Raw genomic sequence first — 23,751 nt, forward strand, 5'->3', positions numbered from 1 at the left:
AGCAATCAGTCCCTCAAAAGACTCCGTAAAAGACCATTTTTTCAACCCATCTTCAGCCAACGGTTGAACCTGGCCCCATCAAGTGCAAAACCAATATAAGTTCTGCCTCAATCAATTTCTAAAACTAGCAGTAATCATCACAACAGATTCACAGCAGCGAATAAAGCATATCTTATATCACCGACAGAACGGGAAAAATCTCAAATAAACAAAAATCATGATATTCACGAAACCGTGACTTATTCATATCAACAATATGGAGTCTATGGACACAAAATGCAGCAGAAGTCATGCCAAAAATGCTGGATATTTGGATGCCACGGTTCTGTGACGCAGCTAGCTTGCAGGAATCGCGTGTAGTTATTTCCTCTCTGAGACAAAACACCATCGAATTGATTCCGTGAGCTCAGGATAGTGGACAGATGAGACCAAACTCTAGCTCCTACTTTGATGGACTTGGTGGATCGCAGTTCTTCTCAACCAACAGAATATGAAAATTGTGGGCCTTCTCAGTCAACCCAACCTCTGCAAATGCATCCAACAGCCTACTGCATGCAGAACCATCAAATTCTGTAGTGCTCGATTGCTTCCATTGGTCAATAACTTCTCCTACTTCTTTCAAGTGCCCAAGCATCAGATAGGAAGAAAGAATGCAAATATAGTTTCTGCTTGTCATCTTGTTTTTGGTCATTCTCAAGCATTTCCATATCTGATCAATCCTGTCCTTGTTTCCCAAACCAGCATACAGAATAATAAGGAAGTCGTATGTTATCCATTCTCTTTGTGTAATACCTTTCTCAGTTTCAACCAGAGAGTCAGACTCTGCATTTACAAGATGGCCTGTAGCAATATATATGTTAGTAAGCTTAATGTATCTCATCCAATCTTCGTTCCAACTGGAATCGCAGCTCATTTCCTCTAGAATCCTTCTAACTTCATTGATATTTAGTGTTGCAGCACATGAACTTATCCATAGATTGTACGTAAAGATATCCGGAGCAACCTTCTGCCGTTTAAGCTCTTCGACAACAATGGGGACCTTCTCAACATGCCCAACTGACATGTATAGAGTCATCATCTCGTTATATGTAAGGGCATTGTATGACAGGTTTGACTCCTTTATCCTCTCATAAAGTTCCTCAGCCTTTCCAGTCAATTTAGACCCAGCATAAGAGTGTAGGAGAGCAGTGTATGTTTCACTTGTTTTTGCAGTAACAGGTAGGCCTTCAAAGTAACGTTCTGCAGCATCAATGCCAAAAACTTTTGTCATCAAGTCAATGCGGATGGCATAGTCAGAGTCTGATAATTCATACTCTCCACGGGCAACCATCCATTCTGATATCTGCAAATTTGTATAAATTATACTACTTATTGAAGGAAAAAAAAATTTAAAGAATGCACTTACATCTGGTACTCCATCACCAATCTCTCATAAGATTAACACATCATATTTCATGTTCTCTGAGTAACCAAATGAAGCCTAAGTATCCGAGATAATATATCTTATGAGAGAGACAGAGAGAGAGCAAACTCCGAACTCAACAAAGGGGTAAAAATTTTAGAGGCCAGAACAAATTCACTTCCAACCAATCATATAAATCTAGCAAACACATATTGGTATTAAGTGATCAATTTAATTAAATGGTTGGTCACTTGGTCTTGCTCATGCCACCAACTGTTCTTAGCCATCAACATAAGAAAAACCCTTATGGCAGGCCATAAACTATCAATCTTCTGCTGCAAATAGTGTATTAGGTTTGAAATGAGGGATACTTCTCCATTTTGTTCGGGAAAGATCAACGATAAAGAGAATGAAGCAACCAAAAGCAGTAAATTAAAAATAAAAGATGTGAAATTTAAACATTCCGTAGGAAACGTGAGCAGTTTAGGGAGAATACAAGAAACGTCTTCACCTGATGCTAAACTCTCAATCAGGATGAACATCTTTACCATCCTACTGATGCTCTGCGACTCTTTCATTTTTCCCCATTACATCCTTGCATCTATCCCTGGATATCTCCCCCAATAAGTCCCTTCACTCATTGTATTTTTGTCACTTCTGTAAAATATGATCATCGTGCTCATGTTTCTTCTTTAGATGGTACTTTACTTAATCATGAACATCAAATTCGATGAGCATATTATGACTATATATAACTCATGATGTTCATTTCGTTTGAAACTGAAGTTATAAAAGGTAAGGGTAGAACCCTAACAAACCTGCCCATAAACAAGTACCCAAAGAAGAGATCTTGAATAAAACCAACTAAGAATAACTGTAAGCGAAGCACTTGTTAATTCTCAGCAATAATAATTCACTTTCCCTTTAAATATATGCTGAGAGTTCAGGTCACATATTATCCGAGAGAGAGAGAGAGAGAGAGCGCCGAACCTCGAGAGCGTGCTTGTAACGCTGGGACTTTCTGAGCTCCTTCGAGATTTGACGCAGCTCCGAGATCGTAATCTGATTGCCTTCGCTGACCCATCTGTGGAGAACATTAGCAGCGCTCCGCTTGGGGAGTCTGAGCCTGAAGATTCTGCTCCTAAGGTCGTCGTTTTCCTGAGGATTCAAAGACTCTTCAAGAAACTCACTACTCTGAGTGGTCGAAGAGAGAGACCTGGAAAGATAGCCAGTCCTATTGACGAGAGAGAGTGACTGAGCGCTGAAGATGAGGCCGCCGCCATCTCTGCCATTTCTAGGGTTTATACAGACAAAGTTAATTTATTGGGCAACAAAACAATGGAAGATGAAATCGGGTTAGATATGAATTGGGGTGGAACAGAACAGTAAAAAGTTACAACTTTTGCTTCCGTATTCTCGGCAACCAAACGGAGAAATGGGAAGTAGAACGAGGAATCCGAGTGATCTTACCGTATGAGAGCGAGGAAGAGTGAGCGAGAGGCCATTGCCATTTGCCGCGCCGTTTGGTTTCTGTTGCTTTGGGCTTTGATCTAAAGGCTTTCATTCTGCCTCCACCTTGTTACCGTTAAAAAAATATTTTTTCCAAATGAAAATAATTTTCAATAAAATATCACAATTTAAATTTGTTATTGTAAAATGAGTTGTTCCATTAGCTGTTGGCCAATTAACCAACTTGTCTACTTTTCTTCCTTTTATTTATTGAGTAATAATATGCATTACACTTTTATCTTATTTTAATCATACTTAATATGTACAAATTCATCACCATTAGATGATAAAGAGGTATGCAATAAATAATCATTTAATGATGATAAATGTACCACATCAGACTTAATGGGATGAAAGTGAAATGGTAATATGGTGTATCAAATTTTCCTTATTTATTTGTTCTTCCTTAAGCAAAAAATGTAGTCATAAATGTTCCATTTTGAGTAATGATACACCACACTCTTATCTTATTTTGATCATACTAAGTATTATGTGACATATTCATTACCATTAAATAATAAAGAAGTATGCAATAAATGATCATTTAATGGTGATAAATGTGCCACATCTTACTTGGTGGAATGAAAGTGAAATGGTAGTATGATGTATAAAGTTTTCCTTTGCCAGGACTTTTATGTACATAGTTAAATGGCAAATTCCAATACGAGATTATGTCTGTAGTTCCACATTCACTCATAATTTGCACCCAAGTATATACATGGGTTCACATATATATATATATATATATATATATATATATATATATATATATACCTGAGAGTCCAGAACTAACTTCAACTCTTCAAGAACCGTCAGACTTCCAACTCCCAGCACTCGGGGAAAATAAGAGTTTTCAGTACATGTGCCAAGTTACAGTACAGATATACTCTAGACAGACAAGATTCGGACACGATCCAGAGCGCATTTCCCAATTATCTTGTTGGTTTGCTGCAGTTTCAAGTATTCCCTATACTTCATTGCGGTGAATGCTGGTGGATTGGTTTCATTGTTAACCAACTCTGGTGCTGGCCCAACTGTTGAAGTCCATGCCCTGAGCAGTCATTGTTGACTGCTCAGCACTCATCTCCCCAACGCTCAACGCCCCAACGTCCAGCAAATGAATGCAAAATTAAATGCATTCATACACAATCGTCGCCTATAAATTGAAGCTCCATGCGAGAGCTTCAATTAACACCCAAGGAAGAGAAGAGAAAAGAGAGAGAGCCTGGAGAGCTCGGAGAGAAAAAAAAAAGAGTTGAGTTGAGTGGAGTGTAATCCTCCTCCTCTGTAATATTTTCTTGTGTACCACTATTTAATAGTGAAGCTCTTTTCTGTGGATGTAGGCAGTTGCCGAACCACGTTAAATTCTTGGTATCACTGAGTGCGTAGAGTGTACTCTTTTATTACCGTTTTTATCCCTTCCGCTGTGTTGATTTCCCCAACACCAACCACTGTTTCTAGTGCTGGTCCAAACAGCATGGCTATCGACATTCTTGTAGCTTTTCCATTCACAGTTGCCCGATGTACAGCACACTCGTACTTGCAGTTGCTCATAATCTTGCACCAAACAAAGGCTTTGATTGAAATTCTTGAAGAAACATTCAAGTTTGGTAAAGATAAAATTGCATATTAAAGTAAAGAGAAAAGTGAAAATGGAATTGAAATGCCTGCTTTTGAGACGAACCTCCATTTGATCGCCAAAGATAACCATGAATGCATTAGGAATCGAATTAACATTGACCCATTTCCCTTGACGCTGCAGCTGAAGGCCAGAGATGCCATTATTTATAAGGAGGGTCAAGAGGGCGTGGTCGGAATGAGAAGGTAATCCCATTGCGAGTTCAGGTTGTGGACAAGGCGGAAAGAAGTTTGAAATGAAGATCTGAAGACCCAATTACATATTCAAAGCCTTCTCTATATAGCCCTCTTCCAATCCCAAGCTCGCTGATATTCCTTTCACCAACTCAATAGCCACTTTTCGGTGTTCTTGTGCTGTACTCTAATGCAATCTCTCTGTGGCAATAATAAATACAAACAGCAAAAGTAAGGTTATCGGACAGGTCATGAACTACAAATTAATTTACTGCATTCTAAGAGGACAAAAAATATTGTCGCATGATTAATCATGAGTGAAAGGACTTGTATACTCTAGATTTACTAGATAGAGGTTCATTCAAATCATTTGAAGAATCATTTATATATGCCAATAGCAATATTATGAAAAAATTCATGAGCCTAACTTAATTCATGAGCTTAACTTATCTCATAAAATCGGTTCTACAAAAGATGATTGTTCATTCCTTATAAACATGCCCAAGACATTGTCTAAGGTAATGTGAGATTATTCCTCAATACCCTCCTTCACGTGCAGACCAGTATTTTTTCTAATCTTTATCACAGGGTAAGTAGTGTGGACCCCTATTCATCTTGTGGCAAACTCTGATACTATGAAAAAATTCATAAGCCTAATTTATCTCATAAAACCGGTTCTACAAGAGAGGATTGTTTATTTTTTATAAACATACTCAAGACTTTATCCATAGGTAATATGAGATTATTCTTCAACATATTATACGATTGACAAAATTAATTAGAAGGTTATCCCAAATTATTATTCATTAATATCTTAGGATTGATTAATATAATATATATTAATATGGTTATCATTATTATACAGCATCTAATCTATCATTCACAAACAACCTGATCATGATTCTTGAAGGTTCTTTCTCTAGGCTTCTTCTACCTACTCTTCTTGTTTTTCTTCTCTCTGTATTGCGTCTTCCTTTCTATCTCTATACAAATATGATGTTTTTTTTTAATATATTTCTTTTCAAAGTAAAAAGAAGAAGAATTATGTGTTTGCCGAGAGCATCCACATGATCATCCCCTCCTCAAATTGGCTTTCTTCCCAAATTCTGGTTAAAATCTATGAAAGTCCCCCACATGATCAACCTCCCTAAAGTAGGAAAGAATTTTTAGATTTGCCACTGCATGCATGCTCTCAACGGTTGGAATTGAGAGAGCCGGAAGGTATACGAAAAGAGACAATATCAATTAATTACCTGAATCCAGTGGTTTGCTTGGAGAGTGAAAGTTGGGATGAGCAAAAAACTTGAGATAATCCCTCCAAAAAAATACGTGGTCGGTTGAACCATTGATGCTGGCGCCACACCTGAGCGAGTCCAAGACATGCTTCCCTGCAAATTCTTGCTTCTCTTCCTCCGCCAGATTGAAAAATTCTCCACACGCCTCAACCATCGCCTTCATCAGGCCCTCCGGCACACCATGATTGATCACCTGATGATCGATCAACCTCAACAATTAAGCATACGTGCATTAATTACCTCTCTTTACAAGTAAATTACTTTGAGAAAGCATGCAATCTAGTAGTAGTACTTCATTTACCATGAAACAGCCCCAGTCTTGGCAGGCTTTGCCAAGGTCATGGACGATCTTGGACCGTTGATGAGGAGTACCGGAGGCGAGGAGAGAGAAGTCAATGACAGGGATGGAGTCTTCAAACTCATCCGAAATTGGTTCTTCGTTGGGATCCCGAGTGAAGTAGTAGGTGGGAGGGATGGAGGTGAGGCCAGGCGTTTCGGCTAGTTGTTTGGTGCTTAACATCATCTTGTGTTGATCATGTGGAGGCCAGAGATGCTTCGGGGGCTTCAACTAGTTTGGTTCCTAAAGCCCACGTGAATAAAAGAGCTTTATCTTCCACCTTAGCCCCGCAACCTCTCAACTCTCAGATCTAATATTCAAAAACTCAATCTTAAAATTATTAAATTTATCTCAATTTAAAATCTCTTTATATACGAAACTTATAATTTTTTATAACTCAACATCTCTTTACATGTAAAACCCACAATCTTTTTCAACTTCCTATAAATATATCTAAACTTATCTTAACATCTAAATATATCTAAACTCATCTTAAGTGGACTCTACAAAACTCACTTTTCCATCTTAACTCACTACTATTTATAGATAACTCAACTCATATCAACTCAGCTCAATATTCAAACGGAATCTTGGTTATAATATTTAGATATTGAACTGAGTTGAATTCTCTATGAATAGTAGTGAGTTGAAATGGTAGGTAAGTTTTGTGAAATTCACCTAAGATGAGTTTAGATGTATTTAGATATTAAGATGAGTTTAGATATATTTATGTGAAGTTGAAAAAAGTCGTGAGTTCTACGTATAAAAATGTTTTAAGTTAAAAAAAATTATAGGTCTCACGTATAAAGAGATTTTGAATTGAAATAAATGTGATGATTTGATAATTGGATATTTAGATGTTAAAAAATATCTAGTCTAAATATGAACTGCACTCTATTCAGCTGAGTGCAATCTAACAACCAAACGATTCCTAATCTACTATCATGGGCAATCACGTCAATGTTGCTGTCGCGATACTTCCACGTTATAATTTTTTGCATGCAATATTTTAATTATATAAAATATCTCCAAAACCAGACTATTTAATTTGAAAGCTATGGACAATAATTGCAATTGGTATGTGATCAAGTGCAACATCAGACCCTTCAACTGGGAAAAATAAAAAGTTGTTTGAGTAATTACATGGAAAAGATAGAGCAAAATACTCTATCTAGACAGCCACATGATGCAAACAGGATTTGCCATCAAGCTTGCTGCTCTGCTGCATTTCCAAGTATTCCCCGTACTTCATTCCGTTGAATGCTGGTGGATTGGTTTCAAGGTTAATCAACTCTGGTGCTGGACTAACAACCGTGTCTAGCGATGGTCCATACACCGTAGCTATCGATATTCTGGTATCTTTTTCATTCACTGTTGCCCGATGTAAGATACTCTTGTACCTGCCGTTGCTCACAATCTTGCAGAAAATTAACAACGTATTTTCAGAAACTTTTGAAGAATCAAAATTGTTCGTTAAGTATTATCAACTAAGTAAAGAAACGTGTTCTACAACTGCATGAATACGGATCCATAACATGTATGAGTTAATTTTTCTATTTCAATTTCATACTTGAGCTTGAACTGGCTTAGGCTTGATCTTGAAGCTTGTCCTTTCTTTTAATGAAGTTTTTCTACAGTCTATTATAAAAGGAAATGGGAGCAGAACTTATGCCTCTGGTTTACTAGCTAGTTCAATTACCACCCCTACTTAACACCAAGAACTAGCAATTTGCTTCAATTTAGCCTGCATAGTTACTAATAAGAAATAAAGGCCGGGGGTAAAAACAACTGCAACAATACATGCAATGAAATAAATGTTAAATAATTGGATCTTTGATTTTCTATGATACACGATAATAAAATAACATCAGTTAAAAGAAGTACTTTTCTCCATCATAGTTCGATGAAGAATCTGACCTGACTATGGGAGAAGGATCACCCTAGCAACTTAACCTCACAAGTGTATCCCGATGGCTAGAGGAACAATGATGTTATAGGTGAGAACCTTTAACCTCTTAATATTATTTATAGACTTCTGGCCATCAAGAAATCTAGAGATTTTATGTCCCATTATGATTAGATATAGAGTTAATCTTAGCTCATTAGGGTTAATCTTATCGCATTGTAACTTATCAATTAAGTAATAAGTATTGAATTATTCTAAACCTATCGGAATATAGATGTATGAGACATAGAGTTTAAATAAAACTCTTGCAATAAAAACGAGTGTGTCTGTGTGTGTGTAAATATATACATAATGCAAAATTTGGGATTCACCTCACCTCCAAGTGGTCGCCAATGTTAACCACGAATGCATTGGGAATGGAATTTACATTAATCCATTTTCCTTTATGCTGCACCTGAAGGCCGGAGATCCCATTATGTATGAGGAGGGTCAAGAGGCCGTGATCAGAATGAGAAGGCATGCCCATTGCTACTTCTGGCTCTGGACATGGCGGATACAAGTTTGCAGCCAGGATCTGTAAACCCGATTCCAAATTCATGGCCTTTTCCATATAGCCGTCTTCTAATCCCAAGCTCACTGATATTCCTTCCAGCAAGTCCAAAGCTAGTTTTCGGGTTCTTTTGCTGTACTCCAATAAGATCTCTCTGTGGCAACAAATACAAGAGACAATTGAAATTAAATTGGCATGGTTCCACTGAGATGGAAACTGGAAAGCATATTCTCCATCGGTTTAGGGTCCATGATTAGAAGTCAGGAACAAAAGAAACATAATTAACTACGCGCAGAATCACATAGAGACTAGAAGTCCGTTCGATTTTTCCACAAGTTTACAGTTGACATTTCTTAATTCTAGATATGTGCATTTGCATAGTCATATGTTAATGTTTGAAAAAACAAATAAAACCAGATCAGTAGGAAGATAAGGAGTATCTCATGTCGAGCCTAATTAAGGTATGCAATATTGAAGTTCTGATCAACTTTGGAGGTTCTTAACAGATCTAAAAGATTAGGCAATACCTGAATCCAGAGGGTTTAGTCGGTGAGTGAAACTTGGGATGTACAAAAACCTTGAGAAAATCCCTCCAAAATAATACTTTGTCCACAGAAGCATTAAAGCTGGTGCCGCACCTGATGGAGTCCAGAACATGCTTCCCTGCAAATTCCTGCTTCTCCTCCTCCGTCAGATTGAAGAACTCACCGCAAGCCTTGATCAACGCCTTCATCTGGCTCTCGGGCACACCATGATTGATCACCTGACAGCCATCAACCTCAATATACATACATACAGTACGGATCGACTATATATGCAGACGTATAGAAGGATAACGCAAACCACATTAATGAATTTACCATGAAGAAGCCCCAGTCTTGGCAGGCCTTGCCAAGGTCATGGACGAGCTTGGAGCGTTGATCGGGAGTGCCGGAGGTGAGGCGAGCGAAGTCAATGACGGGGATTGAGTCTTTTGGATCATCTGAAACTGGATGATCATAGGGATTCGGGGTGGAAGTGTGGGTGGGAGGGACGGAGGTGAGGCCAGGTGATTCAGCTAGTTGTTTGATGCTTATCATCGTGGGTAGTTTGATCGGTGATGATGGATAGGGATTGCATAGAGATGCTAATCAACTAGCGCAGCGCATGTTTCCTTCGCTTGCCCATATCTTTTTGCTGTCACAACACCAGACACCTTGAATCCTTGATATCCTTGGGGCCAATTATGTGATAGATCTACAGCAACGTCTCTATTTTGAGTTATGGTGTTCTTTCCACACACTTCCGAATTTTTTTTTTTTTAAAGTTGTATTGTTTTGAGTATTTTTTTATTTTTTATTTTTGGTGTTTATTCTTGTTTTTGTTTTTATCATTTTTATATATTTTTATTTTATACAAGTTTATTATGTTTTAAGGCTATGTTTGGTTAGTTGAGATCACCACATACTACCTCAATACTATTCACAAATTATTCACTACTTTTTTGTGTTAATAAATAACTTGTCAAAGAGAACAATATCGTCTGGTAGGACAACAAACAGATAACAAAGTTTGAAGCTGCTCCTTGTAATATTATATATAGATTGTTGCTAGGCTGCCACTCAGTATTGACCGTCCGGATGCTCTAGACAAAATTTATTTTTTTAATTTTTCTTATTTATATTTTTTAACATTTCTAAACATTTTTAAAAAATATAAAAAAATAGCAATACATTAATAGTCAATTTCTTATTTAATAAGTAAATAAAAATTAAAAAAAATTAAATACAAGAGCAGTCAAAATAAACAGACAAAATAGAGAAACATTGGAACATTATTCTTATATATATACACAGGTAAAGACTTTAATTCCTTTCTATACGATATGAGGTACATGAGCAGAATATATACAACTTCTAGACAGCCGAGATTCTTGAAATATCCAAACAGCTAGGATTTTCAAATCAATCTTGTTGCTTTGCTGGTGATCATGAAGTTCCACGCATTCCTTACATAACTGTACGTGTCCGTCAAGGGATCGATGGATGGTCTAATTCAATTTTCTCTGGCATGGTTGAGCTAGCTAGCTGGGTGAACAATACACTGTTAACAGCCATTTTCATGCTTTTTTAGGTCTTTTCTTTGCATTTATAGAGTGGAATTTGTAGCTTCCATCTGCAACCCGTACTGGAGCTGCCATCACCTAACACGCAACTCATGGACTTCTTCCACAAAATACAATACAATTTTCATACCCAACAATTTCAATAAAATTCCAATTATATATATCATTAATTTTTAGTACTTTTAGAATATAGACCCGATGCGGTTTGGGTTTCCCTTAAAACGTTACAACAACCTTAATATCTTCCCAAATACGGTGAAATACCCCCTGACCCATATAAATTGCATGCAATCTATGGTGCTTTTTTGCTCTTCTTTATTTTATTTTATTTTTACTTTTTTATTTTGTTTGCTTGAAAGTTCTATAGATCATTTGATGTCATATCAAAACATGATGAAAAATAATATTTAAAATAATAATAATAAAGAACACTTTTCTAAAATTTATATATAGGTGAATTCGAGCTAAGAAATAAATGATTTTGCAAAATAAACATACAGGGCAATCTTTTATTGATGACCAACTGTTGCCTTATTAGGGCTACATGACACAACTCCTAATAATATTTGGAATAATAAATAATATATTCCACTGATATATGACATCCATTATTTTCAATATTTCAATTGAAACTAATAGATATTTATTTATTAAATATAAAATATAAAGTGCTTTAGGCTTTTAAATTGAAACAGCTCGACACATCATGTATTTGATAGATAGATAGAGAGGTGGCCCTTCTTTCTTCTGGACAGAAACCACAAAGTCTGAATTATCCGTAAGTTCTAAATCCAAAAGCAATAATAATTAATTACTTGTGAATTTTGGCATTGATTTTGGCCTGCAGCATTTCCAAGTACTCCCTGTACGTCATTCCCGCACATGCTGGTGGATTGGACGTTTCATTGTCGACCAACAACTCTGGTGCTGGGCTCACTACTGTTTCCAGTGCTGGTCCGTACAATATTGGTATCGATATTCTTGTATCCGTTCCATTCACAAGTGCCCGATGGAAAGCACTTTTGTACTTGCCGTTACTCAATATCTTGAAGAAATTAAATTAATATTTCTTGGTTAGAAATTAAGATCCGAATAATCAAATTTCGTGGTCGAGAATACATATATATATATATATATATATAATGAACTTGATAGTGTTATAGATCGGGATTCACCTCCATGTGATTGCCAATGTTAACCACGAATGCATTGGGATTGGAATATACGTTGACCCACTTTTCTTTATGTTGCACCTGAAGGCCACAGATCCCATTATGAATAAGAAGGGTCAAGAGGCCGTGATCTGAGTGAGGAGGTAAGCCTATTGCTACTTCCGGCTGTGAACATGGCGGATATAGGTTTGCAGCCATAAGCTGTAAACCCGATTCCAAATTCATTGCCTTTTCTACGTAGCCTTCTTCCAACCCCAAGCTCATTGATATTCCTTTCATCAACACTTTGGCTACTTCCCACGTTCTTTTGCTGTACTCCATTGAAATCTCTCTGTTTCAACAATTACGTACAACAGCAAAATTAAGTCATATTTCCCAAATAAGTGACACAGAACTAGTATACTTCTAAAAATTACTATGCTTCTACTAGTGAGATTGAATTTTAAGCATAATATTAAAACATCATCATCGCTGCTACAACTAGTATTAATTACTCGTTATAAAGTAACCAATGATCGATGATCCTGAAGATTCTGAACAGGAAAGAGGCATTAATTAATATGATTATTACCTAAATCCAATGGGTTTGGATGGACAGTGAAACTTGGGATGAACGAAGAACTTGATAAAATCCCTCCAAAATAACACTTGGGTGGCTGCACCATTAATGCTGGTGCCATAAAAGATTGGGTCCAAAATATGCTTCCCTGCATATTCCTGCTTCTCCTCCTCCGTCAGTTTGAAAAACTCTCCACAAGTCTCAATCATCACCTTCATCAGGCTCTCCGGCACACCGTGATTGATCACCTGATTATAATCATCAACCTTAATACCAATACACGTACGTACGTAGTATAAAAGAGTCTAAGACAAAGTTAGTGCAATATTAATATATTTATTTACCACGAAAAAGCCCCAGTCTTGACAGGCTTTGCCAAGGTCATTGATGATCTTGGACCGTTGCTCGGGAGTACCAGAGGTAAGGAGAGAGAAGTCGATGGTAGGGATGGAATCCTCAAATAATTCATCCGAAACTGGTAGATGGATGTTATTGGGAGTGAAGTTGTAAGCGGTGGGAATATTGGAGGTGAGGTCGCCACTTGTTTGAGCTAGTAATTGCTTGATGCTTATCATGGTGTTGATGTTGGGGACGGCCTGGGGTTGACGAGGAGGGAATAATTATGCTTATCTGAGACTGAACTGTGTTTTTGGGATGTATAATGCAGCTAGCAGAAGGCCTGTCTTTATATAGCGTGCGATGAAAAACCTATTCATTTTTTTATCCAATTTTTTACAAAGCATGAAACTCATTTATTTATAATTTCTACCTAACAATACCAATAAAATGAGGGCGGGAATGGGATGGCAAGTGCCTGATTTTTCGGGATAAACTTAGGTAATCAAATCGATTAAATTTTTTTTTAATTTTATTTACAGTCTTGAGTGGAAGATTGCACGTGCAATTCTATTGATAAATAGAGATAAAAAGAAAAAAAAAATATTTTAAAAAAAATATTATTATAATTTTAAATTTTTTTTAAACATAATTATATGGACTTGTATAAACCGTCTTTATTTGAAGACAGTATATAAACTAATTTTTTTTTTATTATTATTATTATTATACAGGAGTGAAAGGTTCGAATTCAATTCTCTCGTTTAGAGATCAACCTTGCCTCATCTAAACCAAAATATCTGAGCTAATTAACTACTTTTAAACAGAGGTTATATACATAACAACCTCAATTTGAACGAATAATAAAGTACACAGAGAAAACACTCCCTTAAATAATAGGCCATAGTCGCATTTCATACATCATTGATGGAAAATTCATTTATGGCCCATGACTTTAACAGCATAGCGCTTCAACTACACCGACCAACCGACGTGCGTGTGGAGCGTGGGCGATAAAATTAGGTAAATATTTTAATTATAAAAAAAGTTTCGTAAAAATTGACTAAATTTAAAATAACGTGATAATTTGTAAAATTAATTTTAATATAACATAGATTTTCCTTATCATATAAAGTTATATTAATTTAAAGATACAATTTATAAAAATACTTAAGGTTATAGTATTTCTTAAAAGTGGGTAACAATGAGTCATGACAAGTATGGAGATATGAGAAAAATTTTTACACCACACATTATTCATGTAATATAATTTAATTTATAAGATTTAAATTTTAAAATTTATTTTTTAAATTAAATTATATTATATAGATGATATATAATGTAAAAGATTTCAAATAAAATTTTTGATAAAGAATTAGGTAATAAATTGAACAACATTGTATCATAGACAAAGATGGTGGCCACCGGCCCGATGAACAGTGCTAATGGTGGGATTTAAAACCTGGCTAACCCACTCCATTCCCACCCGAACCTACTGCTTAATATTCAAAGTTGCCGGTGTCATCATTTCTCCAACGACGGCATTGACCTTGAGGGTTCTAGAATCTAAAATGTTTCTGGCCCGCCATTTTGAGAAAATTTAATTTAGACGGCTTACCTAGCTTATTCTATTCAAATTTCAATCTCAACTACATTTACTACCCACGAATTCTTTATCTTTAGTAAATTCATGAACTATAACGATACGATGTAGCATGTCAAATTATAATTTTTTAAGGGTGATAATAGGATTATTATTTTTTTTCTATCTTTTTATTACTTTTAGTATATTTATTTTATCATTTTTTAAAGTATTTTTTTAACAACTTTAATTATTTAAAAAAATATATAATTTTATTAATAATCACTTCCTTAACCATTAAGTAAAATAAAAAATTAAAAAAAATCAAATATAAAAAAATAGTAAATAGATAATAGGAGAGTAGTAACCCTATCATTTTCTTTTTTTTTAATTATAAAATTGATCTTGTGTATCACATTTATGCATATGATCAGCTATGAATTTTTTTTTTGTAGTTCTAAAATGTTGTGAACTTTATTTGTGATGCCTAAACCTTTTGTTGGTGAAATTCACAATAATATAATAGAAATTACAAGTAAATTAAAATTAAAACGAAACCAGTTTAAACTGAGACACGAAAATATCGTTTTCTTTAAGGAGATTCAAGCTCTCTGCGGTATACAAAGTCTCAAATTAACTGGTGCATCAAAATTACTCTTAACTTGACTCTTTCAGGATATAACAGCTCAACTGATAGTCTTATAGCCTAAACCATATTGGAAATTGTTAAGAAAATGGTACCTGCTGTAGCAGAACAACACAGTCATGAAGGATAGGCTCATGTCCAAGCACATTCCATTGTACCAAGAATCTTCCATAGTGGGTGTGGCAGAATAACAGAATTGAGAAGCTGATTCTTGTGGTCCCCAAAGTCTAGAATATATTTTCTTCATTTTCATTATCTCAGCTTTGTATAAATAGGACCTAAAGGGTCACTGTATTTGGTGTACAAAATATGCAAGATCACTCTGTAAAGAATATTCTCTCAATGAGAACTTTTATCAATCACTTGGTCTCCTTTCTGAAACTCTAGCAGAAATATTAAAAACCAACGTAAATACGATATTGTTTTGGCATTTTGTTATATGCAATTATAATAAATATTTAGTTCATAAAAAAATCTTACAAATTAATTATAAAATTATTTTTATTATAAAGAGGTAAATACAAAAACAAAAACCATTCCAAGTTCCAACGAGATGGGCACAACAAAGGACACGCAATCCAGCCCAATTCAGTAACGGCAATGAGGTTACAAATCCAAACGGAGTAAAGGGCTGAGCCCAAACAAATTTCAAAAGCCTTATTTAATAATTCTTATATATAGTTGGTAATCCTAAGTGGGATTGGAATTGAGTATTGTCGTGAAGTGTACAATCGTTGAGCAGTTATTTTTAAAAAGAATAGAGTTTATTATTAAAAAATTAATTTTTTTATATAAAACTTGTATTTATTTACTTTTTTCAAATTATTATACGGTACTTACGTACTTAAAACTGCATCTATCATTTCTCGACCAGGAAATAGTGGACGATTTTGCTTTACTCATCAATTTCCTAAATCGAACATAGAAATGAAGAATGGTATAAAATTTATAAATTGATTCGAGCCAAAGTGGCAATGTTGCAATTGACAGTGACCCACTTCCCTTTATACTGCACCTGAAGGCCAGAGATCCCATTTTGCATAAGGAGGGTCAAGAGGCCGCGATCGGAATGAGAAGGCATGCCCATTGCTAGTTCTGGCTCTGGACATGGCGGATACAAGTTTGCAGAGAGGATATGTAAACTGGAATCCAAATTCATGGTCTTTTCTATGTAGCCGTCTTCCAATCCCAAGCTCATCGATATTTCTTTAAGCAACTCCCTGTGCTACTTCCCAGGTTCTTTCTTTGTACTCCATTGAATTCTCTGTGTGTCAACAACTACAAGAACAATTTTTCATTTTCCCAAACACAGAGATGAAAAGCAGGATTCACCATGCATCAATTTAGGTGACACGATAATTAGAAGTCAACACAGAGATTAAAATAAGTCAGTCCAATTGTTTCATGTATTGAAATTTCCTCTCGATATGTGGGTGTGTAAAGCATTTTATAGTTGTTCAAAAATTAAGGTGCGTTTGGATAGTGAGTACTTGAGATGAGATAAATTAAGATAAAAGTTGAAAATTGAATAAAATATTGTTATAATATTATTTTTTTAATATTATTATTGTTTTGAGATTTGAAACAGTTGAATTGTTTATTATATTTTGTGTAAACATTTAGAAAAATTAAAATGATTAGTTGAAATTAACTCTAAATCTAAATAGGACCTAAGTATACAAATAAACATGATTGGGAAGAACACTTATATCGGTAATTTAAGTTCCTATGATAGTCACCCAACTATGGGTAAAAAAGTTCTCACTAATTTGATAAGAAAAATGGAAAATGTATTTAAGAAAAACTTATAAGAAATTTACTTCTTTACATGTCAAGAATTGATATGTTGAAAATTATAAAATTCAAAATGTGGATTTCAAAATATAATTAAGAAAATGATTCTTATACGTGAAAGTGACCTATATCTACAAAGAGATCACATAAAAATAAATTCATAAACTAACATAATTTTATATGATACGTTAGATATACTTTACAATAAAAGTAATTTTACAATCTAACGTATTACGTCAAGCAAATTTGTAAATTTATTTTTATAAAAACTCTTTATGATTAAAATATTTCTCTTTATAAAAGTGCATGAAAATGATAGATACAGACGTGATCATAAAGTTAGCAAAAATTACAACAATTATGATTTTTATAATTTTGGAAAAATATGGGCATCGTATATTTAATATTGAGATTCTACTGATAGAATATAATATTATAGAGTCAACATCTTGTATTGGTAAAAATATATAATTAAAACAGAAGTTTAAAAAAAAAAAATCTCAACTATTCTATATAGTCTCAAATTTATATTATTGAGTTGTACAGAATTTCTTAAAGGTGGGTGTCATTTGATAGGAAGAAGATGAGCGGCATCAAGAGAATGATTGGTCAAGTTTTCACTAATTTAATTAAACATATTGTAGACGATCGAATTAGTAGTGCAGGATGAATAATTAATTGGCTTTAAAACCTAACCCGTTAATTAATATAATAATTAAGATTGTTGTCATCATTTCTGCCACGACTATCCTTGACAAACTACATGATTATGACCTTGAAATTTCTAATACCCTCCAGTTGCATCTACCAACTTCAAGCTATATGGCTAAGGTTAAGACGAGTGTATCCAAAACAGAGAAAGAGGTGATTTTTTTTTTTTTTTTTTTGGTGATAGCCATTACAAAATGCTTTCGTTGGGCGTCAAGCCATTACTATTCCCAGCATTTAATTAATATAGAATGTTTGGCAATTTCTTAATTCATCATGCAATATATGATCAGATCGATGATCAAATCAAGTACGCAATTACTATCTCAATTGCATTACATGCATGTTCCATATTTCATTATTCACCCACAAAACGGGAATATCATATATATATATATATATACACACACGCGCACGCGCGTCAATACTAATAGAAATCTTCTATGTTTAATTCACTATGCTTAAATTATCTAACTCATTTTCTATAATCTTAATCCTCAGCTAAAATATTCAAATTATCTAAAAAATATTATGGAGATAAGGGATGAGTTATCAACAATTCAGTAGGTAGAAAATATATACTAGTATGTAAATATGAACATTTACAGAATTCATAGTACAAAACAAAACATTTACTTTCAGAATGCAGAATCAAAATGTTAAGAGTAAAACTTTCAAAAACATTATTATTCAAAATTCCTTCGACATATCATAATCTTACGTATCATCTTCATATCATATCATAGCAACACATCGAGATAGAGACCATATTTAATCCTCACAGTAAGGTTATAAACTACTATTATACCCGTGACAGAGCCGTATACCACTATTATACTTATGGTAGAGTTGTATACCACTATTATTACTTGTGATTGGGCCACATTCCACTATTATACATATCTGTGATTAGGCCGTATACCATTATTACTCGTATAACAATTGGTATCTGCGCCCAATGATTCTTCGTGGACGGAATACGATTCAAAAAACGAGAAAACAGAGTCTTAACAATTTTCCATGAGCAGCAATTTTTCTTGCTGTTTCTACATCATGATCAATAAGTTAATATTGACGGTATATTGTAATATTAAATCTACGTCAATGAACGTGATTAGAGAGAGAGAGAGAGAGAGAGAGAAAAGCATATAACGACATATAATATTTAATTTTTATTAAATAATATATAACATAATAGAGTGGGTATACATGCATGACTGAGTACTTTATGAGATTAAAATTTTATGGCATTGATTCCATGTTATCCTAACAACAGCCGCGCGTGCTCCAATAATATATCAAACATCAACAACACATACATCGATCATCGGCTCACTCTCACGGCCTTACGGATTCAATTACTACTGCTGCGCCAGCACCACAGATTTGAGGCAGCTAATATATTCATTCATAAAGAAACGTAGTTGGTTCGAAAGCATTTTTCAGTGCTCTAGCTGCATCATGCATGATCCGTCAATTAAAATCCATGAAGAAAACAAGCATATCCTACGTGATCGAGTACTTAACCAAAACAAGCCTCTTGCAAATGAAAAAGAGTATTTTTGTAAAATGATGTTAATTTTATAAGATATTTTACAAAAATACCCCTCTTTTTAAAATAGTATTGTGCAAAGTATTGCGTGTTTATCATTTTTAATTAAAAAATAAAAAAAAAAAGGAGGATGAAAACTACGTGTAAAAAAACATTCCGTAACGAAAAGTAGGAAAACGAGGAGAGGAAGTATTGGCAAGGCTCTTCTCAAGAAAAATACATGGACGGTAGCCCATTTGAATAGTGATAATATTTCATCTCATCTTATTATTATAATTTTTTTAAATTATCATATAAAATATAATAAACAATTCAACTGTATCAAATCTCAAAATAATAATAATATTAAAAATAATATTCTAATAATATTTTATTTAACTTTTATCTAAAATTATCTCATATCATCTCACTATCCAAACAACACCTAAATATATAATTAAGTTAGTCCGTCTCAGACGATATATTTAAAGGGTTGTTTGGAAATAATTTTCATCACATCTTATTTCCAAACATCATTTAAACACAAATATTTTCAAACTAATCATTACAGCTTTTCTAAATTTTCAATTAAAAAAACAGTTCAACTTAGGGGTGGGCAGCGGGGCCCTCGCTTCCGCTCTGCCCCCGCATGGCGGGGCGGGCAACCCCGTTCCACCCATGCGAGGGCGGGGCCCGCCCCCCACCCCACATTTAGGGCCCCTAGAGGGAGCGGGTGGAGGGGAGGGCCCAACCCAGCCCGGCATATCCCCCGCCCCGCCCCTGCTTACATTTATATATATATATTATATACATATATATAAACATAAATATATATTTATAGTTTACAAATTATGTATATATAAATATATATTACAATTTGTTAGACTTGTTCACAAAATATGCATTCGTAAATTTAAAAATTATATAGTTTAAAAACAAATACACTACGATTTACACAAAATATGCACTAGCAAATTTAAAAGTTACATAGTTTTTAAATTATAGTCATATTTACAAAATTTAAATTTATAATTTGGATCTAAAAATATATTTTTAATTACTTTTACACTTAAAAATAATTTTTAAATCATATAAAATGTAGTATTTTTTTTTTTAAATAGAAAGAGGCGGGGAATCCGCCGGCCCACCAAGGCAGGGGACGGGGGCGGGTAGCACTCCTAGTTCAACTTTTATAAATTATCAAATAAAAATAATATTAAAAAATAATATTATAACAATATTAACTTTATAATTTTTTTTTTCCTCTCATTTTCCAAAACTCAATAAATACTTAACTCAAATTATTTTGTTACTATTCACAAATTGACTTATTACTATTTACAAAATTATTATCTTATTTTATTCTCCAAGCATCGAAAAATCGTCGAGAGGACGAATCCACACATGGTGCGCGCTATCTCTATATTACTGAAGACCTAAAATACAAGAGTTCATATTGGTTTGTTGGTTAAATCCTCCTATTGGAACGATAAAAATCAACATTAACGAACCCTAAAATGGCAATCTCGGATTAACTTGATCTTGTGGTGGTATATTCGTGACCACTACAGTCATTTCATGTGAATCTTTGGGAAGATATGCTTGAATTTAGCAAATTTCTGACTAGTTTTGATATTCAACATTTATAGAGAGAAGGCAATGAAATGACATATAGCTAAGTTTGGAGCAACATTGATTAAGCTTGAAGGACTTCTGTTTGTAATTATATGGTACTCTTTCGCCATAAATAAGAGTTATTAAAATCTCCGTCTGTGATTATTTTCACCTCCAAACCTCTATATGCGGCAAACTAGTGAATTGCAGCACGCCCAGGAAAAAGAAAATCATATTGCAGGAGTTGACATAAAACCACACCACTGTTAAGATGATTCCGGCATAGCAATTTGGAAATAAAGTACAATTGTTCACTTGGGCTCCCTTCCAAAACCTGAAACATGAGAAATACAGGATGATCAATCCTGGCTGAGATGAATCCAATTTGGATTGATCTCAGAATTTCATGATCTTGTCGATGGATCTCATGACTGTTCTAATAAAATCCTGTAATCTCTTAGCTTGTCGAGAGCTTCTGAGATATGAGTTTTTCCAACTGACTCACCTGAAACCGCGAAACAAATTGAAATCAAAAGCTTCGCAAAACCAAGTCTCGGCTCTGGCTGTAGTTGAATAACACGAATTTCCCATTCCATGAAAACGATCTCTTCATGGAAACAGGCTTATTTGTCAGCGATCTACCTTTCGAAGAACTGCCCAATAGTTCTAACGACTTCCGATTCCCTTCGAGTCTTCGCGGAACGATTCTTTTATTGGATTCGTTCACTCTTACCCGTTGCGTATTTGAAATCCCATCGGAATCTGTCGGAAAAGTATTCGCTATAGCGAGGCTGATCTTTGAAGCTGACAAAGAATCCAAGGAAACTGATCTTCTCATCGGTTGTATGTCGTTTACTTCTTCATTCGAATTCTCGTATCTTTTTCCACCATTCACAACATCTGATTCTCCCTCTTCCTCTAACCCAATGGTTAACTCACAAGCCCGCTCATCTTCCTCTCTATCGGAGGATCCAGTACCACTGCTTGACGGAATTCCCACCTGGGTTTCTTCCCCTGGACTGGAATTATCGACATGAGCCTCCAGCGATGGCGCCTGGACTACTATGGGTGCACGACACATGGGACAATTGGTATGAGATCTAAGCCAAGTATCAATACAGGGAATATGAAAAGCATGACTGCACTTGGGCAAAAGTCTAAGAGCCTCGTCTTCTTCAAACTCGCTCAAGCAAACAGAGCACTCTGCTTCTTCAACAAGACCTTCACCTCTTTTATACTTACACACCGCGATCGAACTGATAATCGACTGTTGAAGACCGACGGTGCGGATGTGCCAAATGGGATGATCCACCACAGATCCATCTTCTTCATCAAGAAACTCATCCTGGGTCTCCACAGTTCCCCGCTGTGACCTCCTCCTCGGATTCTGCCTACGTAAATAGTACCTCGAATAAATAGCATAGAAGCAAACAAGGAGAAAAGCGGCGACGAGAAATGTGATCGTGGCGATCCAGAAAGGGGAGATCTTATGGGGGGATTTTTCTGACTTGCCATCCAAATCAGAGGTAGTACTCCGTGGAGGAGGAACCAAATCTGACAAGCATGGGCAGAGTTTTGAACATAGCTGTGGACAATTGCCTGGAACAGTTTTCGAACATTGTGATAGACAGGGTGTGTTTTCTGAATCTTCTGTCAGCTTTCTATGGTGCTGCACCCCCATAGCAGAGAGAGAGAGAGGGAGAGAGAGGGAGATTTGGTTTACAAACAAAGAAGTTATCAGAGCTAAACCATCAGAGGGAGAGAGCTCAAAGAGGTTGGGTAGCGGTGGAACAGAAACGATATGAGAAACTTACGAGGAAGGTTCATTCAAGACGACTTTTTCTGTTGGATAACGTAGATAATCACTACGCTTTGGTTTGATCCTTTCTGCCATTTCTGCTTGACACTGTTGTTTCATTTTTCTATGTGGCGGCTGATGGCGACAGGCTTAGGACTTTTTCGTTTCACACATAGCCTCTATGAATAGATTGAAGTCTAGTTCCACCTAAAAGTTAAGGAACCTGCTACAGAAGATAGAATCCTCACCGGTAAACGTTTTTTTTTTTCTTAATCATTTTTTAAACACTTTAAATATTTTTAAAAATATAAAAAATCATAAATTCATTTAAAAATATTTTCTTAACTATTAAATAAAAATAAAAATAAAAGAAATAAAATACAATTCGGTAAAAATTTTCAGTAAAAAATTTATGTGGAAACAGTATTTTCTAAAAGTTAAAGGGTAGTGACGTAAAAGTAAATAGTTTTACATTGTTGAAATTTTGTTCTTTTTTAAATGGTAAGCCACAATAATTACATTTAGCCTTAGAATCATCTATAGAACAACCTTTTACCTTCGTAAAATGATCCCACATAATCGATAGATCATTCATTCCCTTTCGGTTTCTTAAGTAATGGACAAGTACTACTAATAGGGGCACTAAGGAGTTTTGATGTTTAGGTCTCCCGTAAATCATCTCCCGAGTTAATGTTTTGTTCATTTAAATCAATACTAATTGGAGTCGAAGAAGAATCTATCTAATTTATAAAACAAAATATAAATATTATGTGTACATTATACATAGTGCATAATACAAATTATAATTACACAACAACTATTTTGCAATATGGCAAACATCACACGTCTAAAACTCTAATCTAAGTTTTAGTTCACTCATTTTTTCTCAATTTATATCAAATTATTTTTTCAACACAATTAAAATATCATAAATTAACAATAATAATTTTTTTCATGCAAAATGAATATTAAATCAAACAGATTAAGAACACTCATTGTGAGGATTAGGGAATAAATCTCAGATTACTATTCATAGTCCCAAGAATTTGCTCCAAAAGTTTTACAATGTTTGTACATACATAAACAAATAATTTAA

The 23,751-nt window shown here is 34.8% G+C and overlaps 4 protein-coding genes and 1 pseudogene across 4 annotated transcripts; all 5 read right to left on the minus strand.

The window, feature by feature from the left end:
* Window positions 1–115: 115 nt before the first annotated feature.
* LOC121255426 (pentatricopeptide repeat-containing protein At5g09450, mitochondrial) lies at window positions 116–2,990 on the minus strand. The gene is made up of 3 exons (XM_041155730.1): window positions 2,873–2,990; window positions 2,393–2,696; window positions 116–1,342 (listed from the first exon to the last, which is right to left on the minus strand). Exons 1-3 carry the CDS (start codon window positions 2,911–2,913, stop codon window positions 443–445), a joined length of 1,245 nt encoding a protein of 414 aa, XP_041011664.1. The 5' UTR covers window positions 2,914–2,990; the 3' UTR covers window positions 116–442.
* A 710-nt stretch (window positions 2,991–3,700) lies between these two features.
* On the minus strand, window positions 3,701–6,647 carry LOC121255447 (annotated as a pseudogene).
* Window positions 6,648–7,339: 692 nt separating this feature from the next.
* On the minus strand, window positions 7,340–10,046 carry LOC121255450 (2-oxoglutarate-dependent dioxygenase 19-like). Its single transcript, XM_041155791.1, has 5 exons — window positions 9,672–10,046; window positions 9,339–9,574; window positions 8,638–8,965; window positions 7,503–7,772; window positions 7,340–7,465 (listed from the first exon to the last, which is right to left on the minus strand). The coding sequence occupies exons 1-4, from the start codon at window positions 9,888–9,890 to the stop codon at window positions 7,527–7,529; spliced, it is 1,029 nt and encodes a 342-aa protein (XP_041011725.1). The 5' UTR covers window positions 9,891–10,046; the 3' UTR covers window positions 7,340–7,465; window positions 7,503–7,526.
* A 631-nt stretch (window positions 10,047–10,677) lies between these two features.
* Window positions 10,678–13,327, minus strand: LOC121255451 (2-oxoglutarate-dependent dioxygenase 19-like). The gene is made up of 5 exons (XM_041155792.1): window positions 12,991–13,327; window positions 12,659–12,894; window positions 12,091–12,418; window positions 11,731–11,960; window positions 10,678–10,877 (listed from the first exon to the last, which is right to left on the minus strand). The coding sequence occupies exons 1-5, from the start codon at window positions 13,219–13,221 to the stop codon at window positions 10,874–10,876; spliced, it is 1,029 nt and encodes a 342-aa protein (XP_041011726.1). The 5' UTR covers window positions 13,222–13,327; the 3' UTR covers window positions 10,678–10,873.
* A 7,794-nt stretch (window positions 13,328–21,121) lies between these two features.
* On the minus strand, window positions 21,122–22,835 carry LOC121255435 (E3 ubiquitin-protein ligase RING1-like). Its single transcript, XM_041155752.1, has one exon. It carries the CDS (start codon window positions 22,536–22,538, stop codon window positions 21,387–21,389), a length of 1,152 nt encoding a protein of 383 aa, XP_041011686.1. The 5' UTR covers window positions 22,539–22,835; the 3' UTR covers window positions 21,122–21,386.
* Between the last annotated feature and the right edge of the window lie 916 nt (window positions 22,836–23,751).

Source organism: Juglans microcarpa x Juglans regia, chromosome 3D, assembly GCF_004785595.1.
Source record: "Juglans microcarpa x Juglans regia isolate MS1-56 chromosome 3D, Jm3101_v1.0, whole genome shotgun sequence".
Lineage (NCBI taxonomy): Eukaryota > Viridiplantae > Streptophyta > Magnoliopsida > Fagales > Juglandaceae > Juglans > Juglans microcarpa x Juglans regia.